This window comes from Haliaeetus albicilla, chromosome 2 (genome assembly GCF_947461875.1).
Source record: "Haliaeetus albicilla chromosome 2, bHalAlb1.1, whole genome shotgun sequence".
NCBI classification, from domain to species: domain Eukaryota; kingdom Metazoa; phylum Chordata; class Aves; order Accipitriformes; family Accipitridae; genus Haliaeetus; species Haliaeetus albicilla.
Window position 1 is genome coordinate 47721926 of NC_091484.1, and position 20085 is coordinate 47742010.

General features: G+C 40.7%; 1 protein-coding gene across 2 annotated transcripts; it reads right to left on the minus strand.

The window, feature by feature from the left end:
- Positions 1–470: 470 nt before the first annotated feature.
- Positions 471–19828, minus strand: TSPAN13 (tetraspanin 13). Of its 2 annotated transcripts, XM_069773954.1 has the most exons (7): positions 19486–19828; positions 19382–19446; positions 6758–6925; positions 5328–5408; positions 4375–4488; positions 3924–4034; positions 471–2732 (listed from the first exon to the last, which is right to left on the minus strand). In XM_069773954.1, exons 2-7 carry the CDS (start codon positions 19442–19444, stop codon positions 2658–2660), a joined length of 612 nt encoding a protein of 203 aa, XP_069630055.1. In that variant the 5' UTR covers positions 19445–19446; positions 19486–19828; the 3' UTR covers positions 471–2657. The 2 variants fall into 2 exon arrangements, with proteins under 2 accessions (XP_069630055.1, XP_069630047.1); XM_069773946.1 differs by having other exon boundaries at positions 19382–19827.
- Between the last annotated feature and the right edge of the window lie 257 nt (positions 19829–20085).

Sequence of the window (20085 nt, forward strand, 5' to 3'; positions counted from 1 at the left end):
CTGCTGTAAATAGCTTCTAGAAAATCTGGCTACAATTAAGCCTCAAGCAGTCAGATGAAAGTTAAAATGCCTCCCTAGAAACCAACCAACCAACAAAAAAAAAAACCAAAAACAAAAACACTTTTATGACCAAAACTATTTTCTCAAGAGGAAAGACAATGCAATGAACAAACAAAACTTCAAAGACAAAACCCACCAAGAATAGGTATAAATACCTTTAAAAAATGCTCTATTTCAAAACGTCAAAACAGTACAACGTTTCTTGTACACTGACATGTGAGTCAGACCTCTCCTGAGGAAGGCTACTCTCTTCCCCCCCAAACCAAAGCCAGAATCATGTGTTTTACTGCCTCCCTTTAAGAATTAGATTCCAAAAGTGAACACACACCTCCAGTGTGAATTTCAAGGTTTGTGTTGGTTGGGGTTTTTTAAATCACAATCTTTTAAATCACCATCTTAAAGAGACAAAGTATTATTAATATGATAGAAAAACTTTAATCAAACCATACGATCCACTGATCTGTCTTTTGACTACTAAAACAAATTCACATGTTATGAGACATAAGAGTTTCTGAAGTGGTAACATTTTCAGTATTTTCTCAGTGATGCACATTTACACTCCAATATCACCCACCATATTTATGAAACCAGACCCACCCAAAACTAAGCATTAAAAACAATTAGGAATAAAGTCAAAATTGAAGCAGCAGTGTGATATTATTTTAAGCTTCATACACCCTCTCCATAAGACACCTCCTTTAATTTATTACAGTAATGCACAAAATACGGAGCCTGTCTAGACTACGAAAATTAACTGTTGCTAAAGACAGCCAGCCGCAAGATAATCACTGTCCTCTTGACACGTATTGAGAATGGCTGGTTAGCTGCTTAAACAGGACAGAACTTGGGGAAGAAAAAAAAAAGCTGCATACATTTACGTTACACTTCAGTAGTAGTCTGAAGGCTCTTAAGGTCTTTTAGTACATGAGTGGTCTCTTACACTGAGTGTACAAGTACATGCTTGAAACAGACACCAATACTTCTTGACATACGAAGCAGTAATTCACAGACCAAACACCAGGAGATGGCGCTGACAGCAGACGTTGAAGAATCGGCTACACCTGAAGAGATGAAGTCTTCAGCAAGTTCTTGACATCCCTCTGCGTTCAGGTTCAACTCTTCCCTCGAGACAATTCCTTCTTTACAAGCACTGGGCACATGAAAGTCTGAAAGTGTTCTGAAGGGCATGTATTTCAGCTTCTTTTTGCCTCCTTCGCAGGAGCAAGGAGGCATCTCCCTAGTAAAGGGAGACCGTATGAGGACCCACTTCTGTCTGCCCTCACTGTCTTTCTTTCCATCTCGCTCAGATGCTGTATTCCTTAGCAGATGGCCTTAATACTCTTCCCCTTTTCTTCCTGCAGAGCCATCTTTCATGCTACAGCAGCTGCCTACCACACCAGAAGCAGCAACTGAATGAAGGAAAGGTGCAGTGCAGGTCCGCAATTCAGTGTGATTAGAAACAAATGGAACATTATGCACCTCAGGTACTTAAATGTCTGATGTTCCAGCTGATGCATCACTTATTACAGGTTGGAAGAGGGACAATGCTTTCCTTCAGCTCAGACAACACCTACTACATGGATAATGTAGTGTTCTAACTTCTAATTCTTTTTTTTTTTTAAAAAAACAAACTACGGGAAACCATCTTTTTTTTGTTGGTTTTTTTTTTACTTTTCTTTCTTCCTTTTTTACACACCATTCAATCTCTCATGAAATCAAGACCGTTAGCTGGATGACAGAGGAATAAACACTGTGGAGTTATTACAATAATTTTACATCATCTGAAAAAATAGCTGTACAACAACTTTCCAGACATCAAGTTTCTTACATTAAAGATGACAGACCATTATTGATTCCGATATTGTGCAAATACCAAACTTCATTCACTTGTCAAAGAAAAAAAAAGTTTCAAGTTAATCAGCTGCAGATTACATTCTCCTGGTTTTCTTCATTCATTGTTCTCATAGTGAAGATACCCATTAAAAAGTAAATAATTTTTATTCTCAACAAAATTCTAAAGCTACCAGAAAGCCAAAACAAACAGGGAAAGGCTACAGTAGTCATTAACATACACTTATGTGCACTACAGAAAATAACATCTTTAGCTTCTATTTTTACCTTAACACGAACGTGGGAGACCATTATTAAGACAAAAAAGTTGACTAGAGTTCATCCTAAAGCCTAATCAAATCATACGGTCCAACCACCCACCATATATTTTTATCATTTTAATGCAAAATCATGTGAATTTTTGTAATCAATGAATACAGTAGAAAATACTTTTGGTTTTTTTTGGAGAAGCCAGTAGTGCTATAAAACTCACTGTATAGAGTTCACCACATCAATTACCGAAGTCTAGCTCAGAGCAGCAGTCTGTCTTTGCCCAGCTACTCAATGCACCAGTCTACTTCAACGTAGAGATTCTTAGAAGAAAAATAGTGGGAAATTAAATATGAAAACTACAAATTTCTTATGGAAATTAAAGTTTTCTTTTGGGTACATGTAGAATCCCTATTATTGGAGAAATACCAAACTATGGAGAATCAGTATTTTGAAGTAGAGGGTGCAGAGAGAAGATTCAGTCCTTTATAAACTTATCAAAGAAACGCACTAGGGTTTGCACGGGGATCCTTTTGGTTCCTGTATCTATACGTCAGCCAGACTCCCAGGATCTGAAAACAAAACCCAAAGATATTATTAAGCAGAGGGTCTCCACTCTATCTTCCATCAGTTTTACAAAATGTGTTTTAAACATAAAATCCTGACAATGAATTTCCAGTACACAAGTTTAGGATATTTTACTATTGCTAAAAATGCACAACCACACACCAGCTTTCCTAATTAGAAAAAAGAATGCACCTTCTCAGAAAGAATTCATACCTAGCAACAGAAAGAACAACAAAACAAAAAAGCCAAAATTGTGCCCGCAATGCAATGCAAAATATTTTTCATAGGCATGTCTAGCATTAAATCATTCCTCCCCCTCCCCAAATGATAAACACTCATAAACCTGGTTTTAGTGTAATGATAAACAAATCCTCTAAATTGTTTCACTTTACAGTTACCACTTACCTATAAGGCTATTTTTCTGGTACATTTTCAAATCCTGTTGCTCCCCCCAACCACCTTCCTCCCTCTCCTAGCAGCTTCACATTTTTAGTAGAGAAATTGAGGGCAGATGTCAGAGTGATTCTGTTTAAGTCGCTGTATCTCTCTTGTTGCTGTACTATCTACAAACCTTCTGAAAACTGCACTAAGCAGCAGGAGGAGTATTTTCACATGCTTTACTGCAGGGCTATGAAAGACCTGCTCTGAGGATTTTTATTCATTGATCAATAAAGCAAGTATATGTATCATCTGGATACTAAAGCTAAGAGTCAAAGACCTTTTTAACCTGATATTTAAAATACAGTTCACTCATCATGAAAAAAATTCTCCAAACCAAAAAACCCCCAAGACTGTGTGTGCGTGCACAGGTGGGGAGAGGCGGGAAGAACAGGGGAACAAAGTAAAGCAACAGCACTCTCTTTATTACTTTTGGAGAATGGCAAACCTAAATAGCTAATTTTCTGCAAAACTTAAACTTTACATCACCACATTTTAATGTGGTATCTAGTTGCAGTTTGTAGTCTAAATAACATAAAGCTGCAAGAACTCCCAGTGTTGAATAAAGACAAGCCCTCCTTTTGGTAGACTTAAGCAAGCTGATAGCTTGGAAAAATTTGACCTAAATAATTATTTGACTCCTGAGATAGTACTGAGAGTTCCTGTAATAAACCCCCTAAAATAAGTTGTTTCACAAAACTTTTAAGTCTTAAAAATGGGGAAAAAGCAGTCAATTTTCTAACTTCCTCCTTACTCACCTCTGTGAAACTGAAGAAGAGTCCTATGCCTCCAACAAATCTCAGCACCATTCCAGAATATTCTTCTATTATAGGTGCACATGGTTGACACTGGCGACTTCTAAAACAATCCTGCAGCAGATACAAACAGTGAATTGCACTCCATTTTCTGATGATACTTCATTGACTGAAAGCATCTAGTTAGCTCTATAAAAGATTGCCAGCCACGGACAAAACTCTAGCAGTTTTAAAAGACACCAAAAAAGCAAGTAAATAAATCACAATGGTGTACAGCCTTTGCAGGGTGCCTGTGATTATGTTTTCAATAAGTTAACTAAAGAGCTTAGTATCATTGTAACAACTACCTTACACATTTCTCAAAAAACTCTGCTTTCTGCAACTATGAAAACAATTGTACATATTTGAACAAACACAATGAAGTTTTAAGTTTTTTCATGCTTGAAGAACTTACAGAGGAGCAGGTTTCATTCAAATCAAAAACTCTGAATCCACAACAATTCAGATTTCTCTCAATATCTGTTCTCGCACTGTTAGTGTTATTCCATCCCACCTCTAGAAGTTGACTCTAGAAGGCATAAGCAAATAAATATTATATTAACTGAACTGTTTTATGTTTCATTGGAAACCAATATACCAAGCCAAGTAAAACCTTCAGATCTTGAAGTCTAACAGGATAATGTATTCAAGAATGACTTGAATGTTCAAACAACATGTGTAGCTAATGAAATGGCAGCACCTAGCAGCAGCACATTCATGGTTATAATTTTCTTCCTTTCTTTTTCCTAAACCCAGTAACAGCACTAGTAATGGGACATGCAACTAATCTAACAGCGACCACTCAGACTTTAAACAAAAAGTGTGCTTACATGTAGGAAGCTGATTATTTAGTCACTGTACCCTTGCCTGCTTCTTACACAGTAAGAATTAGTCTCCATACTCCACAGAAGCTGGTTTTACTTTCACACTTAAGGGTCACCTCTGTTCCTAATGTAGTCATGACCTTTTCAGTTACACACGAACAATTCAGTGGCTCTATCATGTTTACATTATGATTATTGTAGATTTCATCAGCTTATCTGGAGTTGCTGAACACATGATATAGTCAAGATATCCTGCTGCTAAACTTGTGACCATAAATCTACATAGGAAGCTTAAAAAAAAAACAATTAAAAAAAAGACAGCTGAAAGTAGTTTTAGAACCCAGATGTATGGCTTACTAGCTACCACAGCCAAGCACTGCCCAAGGGCTAGTCCTTATTTAAAAGGATAATGCTGATTTTCTTAAAATATACTCTTCCCATTTTGTGGCAGACTATATGCATGTATATATATATAAACATGTGTACGTACATATTTATAGTAGTATGCTATAAATTAACTGAGAAGTCAAGAAACTTTTCTTACCTGCTGTTCCTTGTTTAGTGCCAAACAGGCACAGGAGACAGAAAACTGGACAATAAAGACTAGCAAAAGAATAATCATGTACTGGAAATAGTAGTTAAGGATACAGTCTCAAGTTAATTTTACTTTTATAACACATACGCCTAACGGTATTCCTTATTTCATTGGACAACAATAGATCCTTTAAACAAAGTAAATATAGAAGTAAATTCTGACTGTGGATGTGGAAAAGATGACCCAAATAATGTTCCCAGAACTCAGTCACCATATATTATCACTTTTTGGCTACTACTGTACATCGCTAGTATTTCTGCGTTAGGTGTTTCTTGCCTAGCATGACAACATGAGCAAAGAAGTTAATAAAAGGAGCTTTGAGAGAGAAAAATCTATAGCCAATTTCTTCAGCTTTAGGAACTCACGTTCTCATTCCAAGATACTTCACTTAAATAAAGTACTAAAGAAAATACTTTTCTGGGTATTGCATATTCAGAATTTTTTTTCTTCAGTGACATAGTCTTGTCATTAATTACAAAAGGTAACTTTAGTCTAGATTAAAAAAAAAGTGAGAGTTGCTTTTGGAACACAGCCTCACACACTTTTGGACTAATGCATCAGAAAACAGTATAAAACATCAAGAACAAACTTTGATACTAAAGATCACATTTTGAAAGTCGGCCACTGTCTTCACAATTTGGCTCCTGTGTTCAGATGCAGATACTTACCTCACGCAGTTAAACTGTTGGTAAAGTGGATGTCACTACTTACTCATAGACCAGAACCAGAAAAATAAGAATGTCCCCTCATGAATCTCTTTTCTCACCAAACTTACCAATTTTGTTACGCAAGGCAGCACCACAAACTGCTTACACAGCATCAGTAAGCATAAAGGGGCAGCAAAGCACACTGAGAAGGCCTGTGCTCATTTCTAGTCTGGGTTCATAATTAAAAGACTAGGTATGAAAAGAAAGTGCTTCTTAACAGCCTGCATTACCCACGATGCACTCCTCTGCCAGCTACAACCACCTCGCTACCTGGAAGTATCACCTTTCTCTACCTTTAAACATTAATAGTTCACATACTCTAGCTTGGTGTAGGGTTGACCACACAGAAAGAGGTATCTGTGACACAGTGACCCACCACAAAAAGCTCTCAAAAAATTAAGATATTTTAATTTTTGAAATTAAAATATTTTAATTTTGGAATGGGGAGATGTGAATACTTCTGTCTTCAGAGCACAAACAAGGGAGAAAAAAAGGAAGCTGGAATAAAGTTGAACAGGAAGGAAGTTTAATTTAGACTGCACTTGACCAAAATAAGATTGTGAATTTCTGTTCTCTTTCTGAAGCACCTTCCACATTAGTCTCAGCAGACAGAGCAGGTTGTTTACATGGCTTGAACCAAGCTGCAATCCATGTAATGCATCAGAAGGATACAAAGAATAGCAATACTTGATGATGTTTCACCGCACCAATCAATCCGACTAAGGCAATAAGGAAGAGGAAAATTCCTACTGCAATTGCCACTCCAACAACTCTGAAACTAGAGATGAGGCCGAAGCCGATTCCCCATGCTGCAATTCCAATCAGCAGCAGGCTTACCAGCTGGAGGGAAGAGAAAACAAAAAGTTAGTCTGCATATTAAAAGAGGCTCAACCTACACACAGCTACATTCTTTACACTGAAGTTGTTATTAGAAAGGTACAATTTTTCTTTCCAGTGCAAAGAGAAGCAAAGAAGCACAACCCTAAACAAACCAATCCTCCACTTCATCGTAGAGGTAACTTCAGTTCTACATGTTTTAAGGCACACATATTCTTCAATACTGTTAACGTGGAGCTGTTACAATTTAATCTACCTACAAGTCAAGCCACCTCATCTGTGACTGACTAGAGACACTGAAGTGCAGATTATAACAGAATTGACAAATAAGCTAAAAATCAGACTTGAATTCACAGAATGGAAGAAGAATGAAAATTCCAGGTGTTTTCTGAAACAGAGGCAGTGTACTTAAAGAAAATAGGATATATAGCTCCACAGCCCTGAACATGTAAAAAAATGCAGTTTGCCAAAGCTTAGTGTAATCAGGAATACAGCTGTATTAATTCATTAGAGAAACTTCTACATAGTTGATGATGCAACACACCAGTTAACGAGGTCACACAAAAGTACTTTTTAGATCTGTATCTCAAGGACTTCAAAACAATAAAGGTGTCCTGTCTCTGCTACACATTTCTTCCAGAAAATAGCTCTACTATGAAGTCAATCCTATTTCAATATCCAAAACACTCTTAGGCTGTTTCCTTCCTTTTAAAGATGGTATTCAGGGAAGGCAGGCAGAATCTGTCCCAGCTAGTTTACTGGGTTTTACTCTTTATATGGGCAGGAAGCTCCAGCCTTTCCTGTTTCCATGCCAAAAACACAGAACAAAAAAAAATTCCAACATGAAAAGCTGCAGACAAATCTGTAATGAGGTACAGCAGGCAGGAAGCAGCAGACAAAGCCAACCCAGATGTCCAATACACAAGATGTCCAACACTCTTGTTTGAAACAGTTAGACGTATGTCTAACGTATCACCCATTACGTTCTCTGTTAAATAACACCAATTCAACATGCAAGTTTTAACCAAGTTTCCAAAACCCTGATGTCACAAAAAAATACCCAGAAGTTGTATCGTTATTAAAAAAAAAACCTACAAAACAAAATAGTAAGCGCTTTGTCTGGTCCAACTACTTGGCTTTATTTGACAACAAATACAGAGCAAGCCCTTACACTTGCCCACCAGTTTCCGTTCAAACGAGACATATCTCATGATGTTTTACTGCTTATCCAGAGGAGTGGGGAAAAAAGAAGAAATTTCTAACCTTATCATTTCAGTATACTTATGCTACAGCAGGGCATTTTTGTTGGGTTTATGTCCATATATTTTTTCAACTTAAGTACCTTTTAGAAGACTGACCTATGTAATGCTGCTTTTGAAACATGGAAATCTAAGATAACATCAAAGTTAGTGAAACAAGTAGTGATGCTCATCATAACCAAAACATAGTGGGTGTTTTTTTCATGTGTTCACACAGGAACACATCTCAAAAAACATTTTTAACACAAGCCAATAATCCACATGAGAAATGTAAGACAGTCTGCAAGAAGAAAAGGAGGATATGTCATAGCTACACCTCTCTCTTACCACATAAAGAGACAAAAGAATGATATAAAATGCAAAGGAATTGTTCAGTACCAGTAGAGTTCTAGGATTAATTCACATTTGACTTTGTTTGTCTTAAACAAAAAGCCTTAATCACCATGTTTATTTAAAACCGACACTGGGCCAAGATGTTGTGAATCTAAATTACAGAGGGGAGGGAAGAAAAAAATAAAACAGAACAAAAAGCTTTGGCTCTGCCACAGATAGATTTTCTGAATGCATGCTGCACAAGGCTATAAACTTTCTGATGTTATTACATTAAAAATTAGCCTTGCTAATCAGACAGTTAAGTGCAAGACCTACCTGTTGTGATCTATGCCCATTCACTGTATTTCATTGTCTCATACCACTGGGAAGATTTATTTTTCCATGTAAGCATCAGAAATTAACAACAAAAGAAATCCCATAATGCAATTTCCAATCAGAGAGTGTTGGCTGACAGCCCATGCTCTGTATCAATTTCTAAGCACTGAACTCACACTGTCACTACACAGCTTTTCAAAGTTTTATCTCATAAAAAAAATCTCAAAGGGAATGTCAAATTTCAATTTATTTCACAAAGAAAAGCAGAAGAAACTTTGTTCCTAATGATTTTCACCAAAACTTCCTACTTCTGCCTGAGCTATGACTGCAAATCTTTATTTTCACCAATCTGCCTCCAGGATACCAAAATGTGTATCTGTTCAGCTCTTTGCTCATTCATAAGAGGTCTAAAACAATTAGATGAAATGAGTTTTATTCTTAAAGTATCACAATCAAAAGAAGAGACCTAAACAAAACCTGTGCCTAAAACACCTACTGGATAAACCCAGTGCGTGAGCTGCAGGGTACTGGTTACTTCTTGCTGCTGTTACTCATCTCAGCTTCTGTTATTCTGAAGATAAGTACATGAAATTAGTGTGTATGACATGAAAAGTTATTACCATGCCCCCCTGGCCCAAAAAACTTTTCTAGTAGAAACAGCCAAATACTGATCTAGAACTGCCATGGTTTTCAAGTGGAAAAAAAGCCTCTCTGGCTTTTAAACCCATTATTGAACCCCAGATGTTCAGGAATCAGATGACTTGACTTTGAAAAAGAAAATAACATCAAATAGTTCAGTTTCTCTTTTGATCACATTCTAGCTTTGTAGTCCTAAGTCTCACTTTCAAGCTTCACCTCCATAATACCAAGGCAGTGTTTTCTCTTCTTTCACATGACAAAGTTGTCCAGTGTCTAATTCCTTAAAACATCTGGAAATTCAGTATGATCACAGATCCTTGCTACTGAGCTCTGGCTTGCAAGCTATGTGAAAATGCTGTATCCAGTCAGGCAGATGCATGATTTGGGTCAAAATAACTATTGGCTCCTCCAATTTTGGCCACTTAAAATGGTGGAAAACTGACTTTGTGTTTCAAAACTGAAATGGAGACTGCAGGTTTACAAACCATTCCAGAAACAGATTTAGCATTAAGTTCCTGACTCCTCTGCATGTTGACTGAAAGAGGAAATTATAGTTATTCCTTCATTTTCAGGTTTGGATTGGACTAACTGAATGTTGAGCAATAAAACTATATATATATGTGTGTATATGCAATAAAAGTGTATACATATATGTGTGTGTATATATATAGTTTTATAGTGCCATAACATGAAAAACTAAAGTAACGCACACTACTAAAAACCAGAAAAATAACTTAAGCTGTTTTGGGAAAAGGTTTTACAAGTCTGTAAAACAATGCAATGCTCATAGCATTAAGCACTGTTTAGCCACTAGAAATGACTACTCAACAGTGCTTATTCCAGTGTTTTGAAACAAAAGGATTTAGATGTAATATTCTAAAAGTGAAGCTGCTAAGACTTTGCAGTAAAATGTACTTGAAACAAAATTACTTAGCAACCCCAATTACTTTTAAATTATTAATATGTACATTCTAGGCATATAAGCTTTATCTATTTATTAAAAATTCACCTTTTTCTGTTAGATAAAGGAAAAAGGACTCTCTACTGAGGTTCTGAACATCACATTTTATTTTACTGAAACCACATATCACAACACCAGAACTCCCCCAATGAAAACTGCGTCATCCTTGGAAGACTGAAGTACATGTGAAACTCCATTTTACCTGTATGAGTTTACTCACATAAAGCTAGCCTCGGTTACTAACACTTCCAATATTTGCTTGATAAATCTACCAGAAATATATGAAATCACAGGCCAGCTTTTAGCAATTAGGACTGATCCAGTTTCCCACAGGAGACTCATTAGTAAGCTGAAAAGGCATGGGTTGGAGAAATGGCCTGTTCGACTGAATGACAACAGGCTGGACTGCTGAGCTTAAAGGGTAGTAACCAATGGCCCAGCATCCAACTGGTAGTGGGTAAGAAGCACCACAAAGGCTGATACCGGAGCCAATATACAGTACCTTCATCAACAACCTGGGTGATAAGACAGAATGAATCCTCAGAAAATTTGTGGATGATACTAAACAAGGAAGAGTAATTGACTCTCCAAATAGAGATTCGACTCAGATGGACCTTGATAAACTTGAAGAATAAGCCAACAGGAACCTCGTGAAGTGCAAAGTTCTGGTCCTGAGGTGCTTCAGTGGAGCCTGGGAACAGACCAGTTGAACAGCCTTACTGAGACAGATCTGGAGATCAAACTGGTTGCCAACTTGAATATGAGCCAAGAGTCTGCTTGCAAATAGGGAAAGCCAAGAGGACTGCAATCAAAGGGAACTCAATGCTGGTGAGACTGTAACTCAAGTACTGTGTCCTATTTCACACCCCCCAGGCTGAAGAGGAATTTGAGAACCTGGATGGAGTCACCAAAATGGCCTGGAGCCTTCAGGATAATGTTTGAGAAGCAGGTGATGGAGCTGAGTTCGTTTAGTCTGACAACGAAGCAGCCTAGGGATAATCTACTAGCAACTGAAGCTGAAGGCATATTACAAAAAACCAATGGAGGCAAACTCTTCCCAGTATCACAAGTAACAGCTTGGGAGGTTCAGACTGGACATTAGAAAAAGCATCTGCAAGGCGGTTTGGTGCTGTACTCAGAGAGGTGATAATCTTTGTTCTCAGAGGTTTTCAAGACTCAGTAAACAAAGCCACAGCTGGCAAACAAGTGTTACTTGAAATCCTGCTTTGAGCAGGAACCTGGACAGATGAGCCCCAGAAGTCCCTTCCAACCAACATTCCTACACACCACAGCCAGCTCTTCCACCACAGAAACTTTGCTGCTCCCCATACCAAAAATAAAAATTTTAACAGGCAGAGAAGAGAGAGATTTAGCACTGACCAAGGACTATTCTGTACCATCTAGCTCATTAAATAGCTCCTAAACCCCATATCAACATAACACCTTCTTACAAGCAGTAAGGTCTCTCAATAAAAGAGCAATGAATGATTCTTCAGAAGTACTTACACAGCTTCAAAAATACAAGTACAAGTCTTGTTTTCAGAAGTGATTTTAAAAGGTCCCATTCACTTAAGGCATGTTTACATGGAAAGCCAACAGGCATTAAGAGCAAAAGAATTTATTACAGTCTCAAGCTGGAGCAATTTGTCTCACAGAAAGACGCTACAAGCACATACTGTCCACAAACCAGAAAAGCAACACAGAGCCATGGGAAGTGTGTGTGCTGGGGGGAGCGGGGTGGTGACAGCTAGTATTTTAAATTTAACATCCTCATTTACTCTATAATATCTTCTCCATCAATACAAACCCTAGCACCCTTATTTAAAAACCACACATGCAAACACAGGTTTAGCATAATCCAATATATAAACTCATCAATTTGAAATTAAGTAAATGCTTTACCGGAATAAACCTATAGGTAGCACAAATCCTAAGTGAAGATCAGTAGTTTTCACTATGAGATCAAGTACTTTTATCTACAGAGTCAGGAAAAAAAAAAAAAAAAGGAAATCAAGAAAATCAAGCATATTGCCAAAACGTTACTCCAGTGTCAGCATCAATATAAGAAAGCTTTTAGGAACTTAAGTTCAAGGATCAGTGGAATGGATCAGACTCCACTTTAAGTAACTTCCATTATATTTTTTTTAAACATATATACACACACACACATTTGAGCTTCATAGATGTTTCAAAAATAACAATTTCTAGGCAAAGAACTTCTTTGTCACAGAGGTAAAGTCATCACAAGTTTGATTGTCCTGTTCTCTAGTTAACTTCTTAATAACACAACTAAAGCATTAGCCTTTATAGTACTTGTTGGGGTTATCCTTCCCCTTACTGCTGCATAAATTACTACTTCCCCTACAAAAAAAAAAAAATAAAAGCTCTTAATTCGCTCTGTTCTTTAAATCCAAGTTCTCCTGTGCACATAGCTGCTTGTTTCCCTCACTCCTGTGCTGGAAAAATGTATTTCTCTTCACACTTACCCACTGTGTACTTATCCACAAGCTTATAGTCTACATTACAAAAAAGAAACTAAGATACTGACAAATTATTTCTCTAGACAATGCCTGTGGGAAACAATTCAAATGCCAAAACCAGTTCCTCCTTCCGTCAACAGCAAGCCACAAACAAATCTGCTGTTTAGACTAACTAGCAACTTTTCAGTATTTCAACTAGAAATACCTTATACTGCTTGCTAGGAAGGAAGTCATATGCAGAAGTTAATGTTCCCACTGTTTTCTTGTAGCCTCAGCCCAAAAAGGATTTAGTAAAAACTGCACTTCAGAACTTAAATGTCAAGAAATACAGCCTCACCATTCCCAGGTAAAGAGATTATATAGCATTTACACTAGTATCAGCAAAGGAAATATTTACAGAATAGCTGTCAGGCTGGATATGGAACAGGAACTAAAACCAGAGAGATTACACACATGATGAAACACATCCTCCCTAAACTCTCTCTCCACACGTAAGTTCATATTCTACTTCTTTTAAGGGGGCTTTCAATTTTAAACCCCAAATGGTATATATTCTGAAGGTAGAGATTACTACCGCTCTCCCCTTAAACTTGGCCAACCGTTTCTGCACAGCCATGGAGAATCTAGAAGACAATTCTTCTGGTTCCCTGCACTTCATCTAAAAACATCATGTTAAAACAATGGGCAGTATATAGTGGTGCAAATTAAGACTAAGCTAAATTGATTTCTATCACAGCTGTAAGCTAGCCAACCTGTAGGCCACTTTATCTCCTTACAGTACTTCTTCAGCTTTACTGAAAGCAAAGTAAAGGCTAAGCAGTAAGGAAAGCTCTGGGTACCTTCAAAGGATTTCTAACAGAAAGCAAAGTCTTCCACCTTTAGATGATTTATTTAAATGAAGAGCGATCAGTAGTCTGGTTACTGAACAGCCTTGAGACACATGATGTGGAACAAGCAATTCATGTGAAAGGCAGCATTCCTGTCTCTTATCACCAAAGCCAGTTCTTTCAGGTTCAGGCCTAGTTCAGAGCTCTTCATGTTATTGGCCAATAATTAGGATCCAATGTTTCTGACCACATGACAAGTTTCTTTCACGTTAAAATGGCAGTGAGACTTAACTCCTGTTTTATACTCCCTGGTCTTTGGAAATGAAAGCTTTCTGCTGTGTAGCAGAAACAACAATCTTCGGAAATGTTTGCTTTTGCTTGCTTGTTTGTTCATAGTTTTTGAAGAAGTTGCAAAACATTTTCAGGAAGTCCAGTGATCCCACAGATCCTTCTTCCACATATGTATCTCCCTCAACGTGAAAAGAACAGTAGAAAGAACACAATGATTTAAGCTACAAAGCTACTACAGGGCATTCAAAGGGCTTCTTGAGAATTGTGCTGGTTTTGAAGTGTCAATCCGCACCGCTAGGATGGCTGAAAACATCAGCGGTATCAAAACATACCATGCTCCATACAGCCGCCTCCTTCTGTGCCCTGTCATTCTCCAGTTCCTTCACTAAACACAGTCTGCCTTCCTAGGTCTAAATGCCACTGTGCACTCTGCGCAAGTGAAAAAATAAAACCCACCCATATCTGGTCTACAGACCCAGCACATGTCTGAATTCTGACCTGCTACCACAAACCGCTGTCACTTTAACTATAAACTGATACACAGTATAGCTGAGGGCACTCCCAAGCACTGACAAAAAGTCTTAAAATATGTATCTATATTTTTGTGGTAGTCACTCTTCTGTGTTCTCAAGTGTGAACACAGGAACCTTCCCAAAAAGCCAATGAAGGAAAAAAAAGAGAAAAGAAAAGAAAAAAAAAAAAAAGACTAAATTGACATGACCAATTCCCTGCTGCATACCTGGGCGCTTCTCTACCACTATTTTATTTACACATCAAGACTAGATAAAACAGTTTATACTGCCGCCTTCAAAGTATCTTTGAGAATGACAGGAATGGCTCCAAGTCAACCTGCCCCATCTGCTGAGCATCTAGTTAGGATGATGAGCTAGACCAGCCAGCACAGGCTGCTGGGGAAAACTCTTGACACTGTACTCCTGAATGCTGACCACAGACTGTCAGACACAGCAAACAGCAGGCTGTTTACCGGTGACTTCTCACAGCTGAAAACAAGCTTATACAAACCAAAATGGAATTGAACTCCCAGATCACATGTTCATTTACCACTGTGAGAGAAACTGGCACATGACAGAAGAACGGTGTTTCTCCAATTCCTGTCTGCTAGTACCTGGCTCTGCATAGCCACTACAGCAGTCAGAAATTACCAGAAAACATGGAAAAGAGTCACATTCCCTTTCCCTAGGAAAATCCAGATGTTCACCCTGCCTCAAACACCAAGTTTCCTCTACACAGAGAGAAGGGAAATGGAGCTAGCAGATCCACATGGAAGATGCAACATGCTCACCCCTTTGCACTGGAAATGCTGCAACTAAAACAAACACTATTAAAAACCCTACCATGCCAAACACGCGCTGTCCGAATCTGAGAACTTCTATACTCATCTTTGTATACTTCCATAATACAGGAAAAGCAATTTTGATAAAGAGGGCAGAAATGCACTAATTACACTTTCAATAAATACTGCACGCACAGAACAACAGGCAGCAATAGAAAAAAAAAACACTTTCAAAGATAATGCTTTGGAAACTGATGCAAAACCCAGGACAGTCTAGAAAACAAGTTCAGAGCACAAAGTATTATAAAAAGTAAATTATTTTGATAAAAGTACTTTCCAGTGTTAAGAGGAAACAGGGATGCTCTTGTGGAATGAACTCAGTGCTACTAAAAAATACACACTCTTAATGGTAAAGGTACTGCGTGTTTTACTTTAAATCAAATGGTCACTCTAGGTGTACGAAAAACTGAAAGCCTGCTTATCAAAACAAAAGCAAGAGGTTTACACACTGACAACAAACAGTTCATGTGTGCTGCTGCAGCATAATTAAGTAGCTGCTTGGGTTGACAAAAACAGCACACACCATCCAAATGAACTGACTGCCAGTAATTTTATTTTTTTTTTAATTTGAATATTTAATCTTGTGGCCCAGCTACCACTTCAATCTCTCATCACTGGCTAGGACTTAGGAATTTCCCTTTCCTTTCTGAGAATCTGATTTGAAGTAAGATATCAACTGTTCACACTTCAACACAATTACTTAAGACTTCCTTGGAAGGAACACTGTCTACCTAAGGAAATCCTTGTCTGGTTGAAGTGAGCAAATATTGGTGGAGCCAGCATCTAGGGTTCTCATACCTGGAAGGTTAGAAGTCTTGAGTTATGTACACATCCCTGAATTTGGCTGAACTCTGTGGACAGGCATTTCAAACAGTTTGTATGGGTTTGCCATTTGATGGGAAATATAAATATGATTGAATAAATAAAGACGAAATTGGTCAGATACCCCAAAATAGTATTTTAAACGTCCTTCTATGCAGACAGTTCTTCCATGTAAGACTTTATTCCAGCAATACACATCATTATATACACAATGAGTCAACAAAGAGTCTCAATTATTTTTCTCTACTCTTCCAATACCCAGAAGGAACTATACTGAAGTCTGCAAGACTCAGCATAGATACCAGAATTACTCATATAAAATAAATTTAAAAATGGAATCAGGGCCTAAGGACATTTACTTAGTCCAGAGAAGAACCAAAGGTCATCAGCAAAGTACCATCTGAAAAGAATGTTAAGCAAGCAGTTAGCTTAGTGTGTTTCTGGTTTCTTGCCTTAAACCAGTAACTGATTTATTACTGACAGGACATATATTTTTCTTGGTGTACTACAGTGAAAAGTAAAACAAGACAGCATTTAAAAAAAAACCACCAACAAACAAAACCAAAAACCAATCTCCAATATCCTATCCTAGAGCGTTTTAAAGAAAAGCAGAATATAAACTGTAACTCCCAATATACAGTTCTGAGGGTTAATTAATTCCAAGTATATGATACACACATCAATGCTAGCTAGAAAAACATTCAAGTGTTATCTATTTGACCTTATGTCCCTTCTTACCCCCACTACTTCCTTCCCAACAACTACTACTGTGCATTAACATTGCTTAAAAAGATGATAGTGAAGTTCTTATTCTGGTTGTCCTCTGTATTTTTTTTCTAGCTGGGAAAAAATAAGCCCATCATTCATCGTGCTGTTGCAACCCAAGTCTTGTATTGTCAGGTTTTTGTCTAACCAAGGAACAGAGAAGCCTACACATTTTGCTAGATCAACTCCATCAGGCCAATTAAACACCTTAAATGTTATGCCTGCAACTCAGAATTTAAAAACATTAGTCTTGTAACTTGCCTATAATTAATAAGCAACACAAGCAGTAACAATCAGATATTCCAGTTACTATAATTCAAAGAAGTCATTCCTTCCCTTCAGAAAAAATGTACGCGCTGCATAGGTCAGATGAAAGAATATCAAGTGACACCCACAAAGTAAATTCTACTCAAGGAGACATCAGAGCAAGATTAAGGTCATATGTGCATTGTACGAGTATCACAAACAGAACTACAGCAGTCCCAAAGATCAACCCACCCTTGCTGAGACCAAATACACCCAAAAGACCTACCAGACTCCTTACACCTGGTTAATATATGGCTGTAGAAATAAGTGATGATGTCTTCAGAAAAAACAGCTGCTGTCCACATGACATCAAAATGAGATTTGTGCGTGTATTATGTTAGAAAGATCCAGATTTCTCTCACTCTTCTGTCACTCAAGAAATAATAATAGTAACAACAATAACAAAAATAAGTCTTGCATTAACCTCTGGTTTACTGAAAAGAGAAATCAGGACAGGACAATTCACCTATAACCGATCCACTGGGATGGGGCAATCCCATGAAAAGCTGGCCAAGATGACCTGTTGAGGCGCCTTCCAACCCAGGCGATTCTATGATTCTAACTTACCTTCATCATGACAGTCTACATACACTAAGCTTACCTCCAACTACAGATGTCAAACGAGACAATGCCTACCTGCCCCCCTCTATTCTGGCTGGGGGTGGCATGGGCAACCCATAGCATCACAAGGATCCCGGCTGACTCACAGCAGGTAGGCTGGGCTCCCTAAGCATGCTCCAGAGACTTTTTTCAGGGACATACTCCGCAAGCTCCTCCAAGGAAGCACGCGCAATAGCACAGCTTCTCCTATAATAATGCTTTCGTTCTGCTCTTTTCTGAGGGTCATCTCATACACCAAAGAACATAATGACAAATAACTCTGGCTTCAGCACAGGCACTTCTACATCCATTCATGCTCCGTCCTGATGATTACCATCAGGTCCAGTAACCACCAGTTACAAGAACTGTTTGTTCTGATGAACAGCGTTAAGACCTGTTTGTTTTCCTGTCTCGCCTTCAGTTGAGAGCAGGCAGTGCTTTCAGAAAAGCACCGATACAACTGCCCGCAAGCACTGGCTGACCCCAATTTTCAGTCGGCTGAAAGTCATCTTCAAGCACTGTTGTTAACATGAAACATTAGAGGACACACTACCTCTCCAGAAGTGCTGCGAGAGGAAGCCATTACAGGTAGTCCCGTTTCTTGCTATTTCTGTATCACTTTAAAGTAGATAATGAGGAGAAAAACCCACAGCTATAGCACAATTGGAGATTTTATCGTTCTCTGTTGGAAATAGGCCCTCCAACTTGCCTGGACAAAAGCAGGCACCTGCCTGGAGCTCCCCATCCAGCAAGTCAGTTATTTTAGTTTAGCATACTACTCCTCCCTCCCCCCCCCCCATGTTCCCACCACCCCAAAGCAGCCAGACTTTGTAACTCGCTGGTCCGTCCCAGGAGAGTGCAGGGAAGCCAGCTTACCAGGGGGCTGGGGCCCTCTCCAGCACGCCCCCTCCCTCTCCAGCATGCCTTGGTCTGTACGGGTCTCCTCGGGCCTGATACACCAACACGGCACTTGTCACTCACCGAACTGCACTTATTTCAGCGCCGTTCCTTGGCTGAGGAATAACAAAATACACCATTCCTCATTCACGCCTGGGTTGACGCAACGACCTTTCTAGAAAGCGAAAAAAGGCACCGGCGGGCCGGGCCGGGCCTCCCCTCGCCACACCGGCCCGGCCCAGCGCGGCGGGAGGCGAAGGGGGGTGCAGGAGAGGAGACATCCCCCCTCCCCGGGGCGGGCAGCGCTCGCCGTGCCGCCCGCTCCCGGACCGCCCTGGATTTTGATCCCGCGGAGCCACGTCCCTGCGGTGACAAAGCCCGGCCTGACCGGTGCCACCTTCCCCACTCGGCCAGAGGCCGCGGCCGAGCGGCGGCCCCAGCTCGGAGCCCCCCACCCTCCCGGCGCCGCAGCACCAGCCCACCGAGCGGAGGCCGCCTCAGGCCGGAGCGAGCCCCACCGCTTCCCCTCCCCACACGCCGGGCGAGGGAGACCCCGCCGGGGCAGCCCGCGCCCCTCCCGCCGCCTCGCCTCAGCGCGGCGGCCACGCACCGTGTAGAGCAGGTTGAGGGCGCAGAGGCAGTTCTTGGAGCAGGCGAAGCCCCCGCACACCATCGCGCCGCCGGTGCCGCTGCCGCTACTGCCAGCGCCGCCGCCGCCGCCGCCGGGGAACCGCACAGCAGGAGGCCGCCGCCCCGCCGGCCACCAGCAAGCGGGCGCGGCCGCAGCAGGTGAGCGGCGCTCGCCGTCCGCCGCCGAGCCCGCTGATTGGCCGCTCCCGGGCGCAAAGGTAAAGATATGCAAACGAGGAGGCGCTGGGGGCGCTGCCGTTGCTGCCGCCGGCCTCGTCACCCGTTATCTGCGGGCACCGGAGGGCCGGGCTCCCCCCCGGCCTCGCCGCAGGGACCCCGCCCGGCCTCCCGGGCAGCTTTCGACCGGGGGCGGCGTCGGCCCCGCGCCCCTTTCTCCCCCTCCACCGTTCGGAGGGCCGCCGGGGTCTCGCCGCCCTCCGCCTCCCCCGCCCCGGGGCAGCGGAACGCGGCCAGCCGGCTGGGAGCTGCCCGCCCCCCCCCGGCGGGCCCGGGCCCGGCTCGGCGGCCGCCGGGGCTGGCAGAGCCCGCGGGCGGGGGGTGGTCCCTGGCGGCGTGCTCTGCCCGCGGGGTGAGCTGGGGAGAGGGCTGCTTGCCGCCGCCTTACCCGGGGGCGGCGGGAGGAGGCTTGGCGTCTCCCCGGCCATTTTGTTGCTCAGGGAAGGA